This window comes from Neomonachus schauinslandi, chromosome 6 (genome assembly GCF_002201575.2).
Source record: "Neomonachus schauinslandi chromosome 6, ASM220157v2, whole genome shotgun sequence".
Classification (NCBI taxonomy): Eukaryota; Metazoa; Chordata; class Mammalia; order Carnivora; family Phocidae; genus Neomonachus; species Neomonachus schauinslandi.
Genome location: NC_058408.1, coordinates 148,104,487 through 148,108,163, shown reverse-complemented (window position 1 = coordinate 148,108,163; position 3,677 = coordinate 148,104,487). Strand labels below are relative to the sequence as shown.

The 3,677-nt window shown below is 59.4% G+C and overlaps 1 protein-coding gene across 1 annotated transcript in view; it reads left to right on the top strand.

The window, feature by feature from the left end:
• Positions 1-2,849: 2,849 nt before the first annotated feature.
• The window catches only part of MMP21 (matrix metallopeptidase 21), a 7,008-nt gene continuing 6,180 nt past the window's right edge, over positions 2,850-3,677 (top strand). The window contains exons 1-2 of the mRNA XM_021703837.1: positions 2,850-3,011; positions 3,388-3,675. Of these exons, the coding sequence (XP_021559512.1) occupies positions 2,850-3,011; positions 3,388-3,675 (450 nt within the window). The remainder of the gene's footprint in view (positions 3,012-3,387; positions 3,676-3,677) is intronic.

Genomic DNA, 3,677 nt, shown 5'->3' with positions numbered 1-3,677 from the left:
TGCCTGGGTCCACGTTACACTATCAGAGGGCTATTGCTCAGTTTTAAGGCGTGATAATGGTGGTGTGCTTTGCTTTTTTTCCCCCCAAGAGTCTATCTTGCACAGACCCATACGAACATATTTATGCACAGGATTATATAGGATGCCTGGGGCTTGCTTCTGAATATAGAAAGCGCGCAGTGGGTGTGAGGGTAACGATGGGAAATTCCACGCCCTGAGCCACACCTATCTCCTGAGGCTGGCCCGGGTGCCCTCCCCGGCCGCAGGACTGACCTCGGACTGCTGGAAGCCAGTGCTGCTGGTTCGGGGGGCTAGGAGAGCACGTCCATAGGAGACAGGGGAGCAGCGGGGGTCTGTGGACACAGCTGAGGGTGAGCGGCCCTTCGTAATCAGAAGGGCCCTGCCAGGGAAGGTCATCTAAAAGACGTGACTGCCGACTGACCCGTGAGCTGGACCTGGGCACGCCGATGCTCCTCACCCCCTCCCAGTCCTTGGAATGTGGGTTCTGTTCTGCTTGCCTTTCCTGCTCCCAGAAGCTGTTCCAAGGACACAGCCTTGAAAGGTGATGTGGTGTTGAAAACACCTGCAGAATTTATGGGACTGAGCCCAGGTAGGGCCTCTTGATAAACTTTCAAGATCTGGCAGGCGGGTGCAGGCACCCATTACACCTGGACAGCCCTGGGAGGGTTTCGAACCAACAGGCCCCACTCCATAGTCATGCCCCCCACCCCCCGCTCACTCTTGTGTCCCCACCTGATACGTGGCCGGCCCCAAATACCTCTGAGCTGACAGGAACTGAGTGGGGCTGTGCAGGTAGCTTGACAGGTATCCAAGCTCCCTGTGAGCACAATACCCTGATGCCACTGGGGCTGGCCCTGTCACTGCAGCATGGGTGTGAGGCCAAACACCTGCTCCAGGGACCTCACTAGGAACAGATCCCCCTGGGTCACAGTCTAGTACTGTGCCCTGTCCAGAAACCCCAATATCCTGGAGCCCCATGAGGGGTCTCAGGCTACAGGGCCATCAGACCAACCCGGCACAGAAGGGCTGCTGGGGCACCCCGGAGGGACTGCCAGGCCAGAGGATGCAGTCTACACCTGTCTCTGGGATGCCCCCCTTTTTATCTATCTTCCATAGAGCAGCTGGGAGGATTCTTTTAAGTTTATGTATTTAGTTAGGTAATCTCTACACCCAACGTGGGATTTGAACTTACAACCCCAAGATCAAGGATCACCTGCTCCTCTGAGCCAGCCAGGCGCCCCAGGTTGATTCTTTAAATAATGAATCAATAAAGTCACTCTCCTGCTCAAAATATCACCACTAAACTTAGGGTGGAGTCCAAATTATCTGACCTCCAGGTCCTTCATCATCTTCCCATCCACGCTCTTTTCCATCCTCACCTCCCTCCTCCCGCCCCCTCACTGACATCTACCACACTGCCCTCTGTTATTCTGCAGGTGCTGGGTCCTGCCCCAGGGCCTTTGCACTTGTCCTTTCCTTTGCCCACACCACCCATGAATCCCCAATCACATGTGACACTGTCCCTCTTACTTTTCTTTCATTGCTTACTTTTCATCTTTGCAAGAGGTCTTTCCTGGCCACCTTAATATTGACTCCCCACCTCCAAGGCACTCACTTTCCTGATCTACATTCTTAGTCCCTGTTGCTATTTGAATTTTTCATTCATTGTCTTGTTTATTGTCCATCTCCTCCACTTAGAATGTAAGTTCCATGAGGGCAAAGAATGAGTCCATCATGTTCATTTCCGTATTCCCTGTCCCTAGAACAGTAAGGAGTATTTGAAGGATGAATGAGTAGCTAAAGGACACCCCCACACCAGCACCCCTGCTGTGATCAGACCTGTGACGTTGGCACTCCAGGCGCTCACCTGCAGCCCTAGTGCCTGAAGGGCCTTACTCCCTTCCCTCAGGCTCCCTGGACGTGACCAGTTACAAATTCCAGGCAGCTGAGCTTATTTTTTCTCCCCCTGTCCCTCCTCCAGTAGACTCCTTCATGAGGGGGAACGGAGAGGGGCAGTTCTAGAACTTCAGGTGATTCTACTTTATCCTCATGTACAAATCCCTGGCCCACAGACTCGAACACCACACAGCCATTAACTAGGATGGTAAATACCTACATTCACGAACACAAAAAGGCATCCATGACCTTCCACTGAGTTCGTGGCAATAGCATAGAGAATATAACTTATATAAAATCATCCACACACAAATCCTTCCCTGTGCACGTACACAATACATGGATCCACAAGAATGTTCACCAAAATGTTACCATCTGAATCACTGGATTTCCTCCGAAATTTACACCTTCCTATACTGATTATTGCCTTTATTTAAAACAACAACAACAAGAGATCAGAGACACAAATCATCCCCAACCCTAGCTGACCAAGAAAGAAAACGGACGCAAACTGAGCAAACGGAGGCTCAGGCGGTGAGGCCGCAGGTGCGGCGGGCCCCAGCAGGCTGTGAGGGCGAGGCTCTGCGCCTCCGCCACCAGGCCCAGCCGCAGCTCACTCGGCGGCAGCCTGCCCACGAGCCCGCCACCACAGAAATGGAATGAGCAGGTGGCTGCCAGGTCGGGATGTAATTACCCGCGGGTGCCGCAAACATTCTCGCCCCAGCAAGAAGCGTGCTCCTGGGGTCTTCAAAGGGCTGCGCGTCCAGGCCCGGCCGGGCCTCCCGGTGGGCACACTTCAGGCCTGGGTGAGAAGGCCTTGGAAACGCGCGCCGCCCCGGGGCTGCGTATATAAAAGCGTCCGGGGGCCTGCGCCTCGGGAGGGAGACGGGACGGACGGTGGCGAGGCGGGGGCGCGGGGCTCAGCCGGGGCCATGCTGGCCGCCTCCGTCGTCCGTCGGGCCCTGCTGCTCTGCTGGCTCGCTGCCCCGCGGCCCGCCGGGCCCGAGCCCCTTTTCCACAGCCGGGACCGCTCGGACGCGGAGCCCGCCCCGCTGCGCCGGGCCCAGCCCATCGCGGACCCCGTCGCTGCGCAGGTAGGAGCCCCCGCGGCACCGGCCACTCACGAGCACACGCGGGCGCGTGCAGCTGCAGGCGCGTGCACACAAGACACGTGCACGCGCGGGCACGCGGGCCCGTGCACACCATCGGGGGGCACCTACACTCGCGGACACGCGCACACGCAGGCACGTGCAAGGCGGCCACACCGCCTGAGGTGAGGGGCCTCCCCCAGACAACGATAACCACCCACTAGAAATGTGCGCACAGCGAGCGCAGACCCGCGTGAGGGCCTACGGGCCTGGCGCGTCCTGTCTCCCGCAGAAACCTAGTACGTGACACAAACACACGCCGCGTCCTAGCCGCTCAGTGCGCGACCCCCGCCCCGCGGGTCGGGACCTCTCTCTTCCGCAGCGATTCCTGTCCAAGTACGGCTGGGCCGACGCGCCCCCCGGGCCAGGGCCCCGGGGTCCCAGACCCGACGCGCGGCGCGCGGGCCCCCGGGCCACCGCCCTGGCCGAGGCCGTGCGCAGGTTCCAGAAGGTCAACGCGCTGCCGGCGAGCGGGCGGCTGGACGCGGCCACGCTGGCGGCCATGAACAGGCCGCGCTGCGGCGTCCCCGACACGCGGCCCCTGCCGCCCCCGGCCCCCGGGCCCCCGCCGCGCCCGCCGCCCCGCGCCCGGCCCAAGCGCTACCTGCTGGC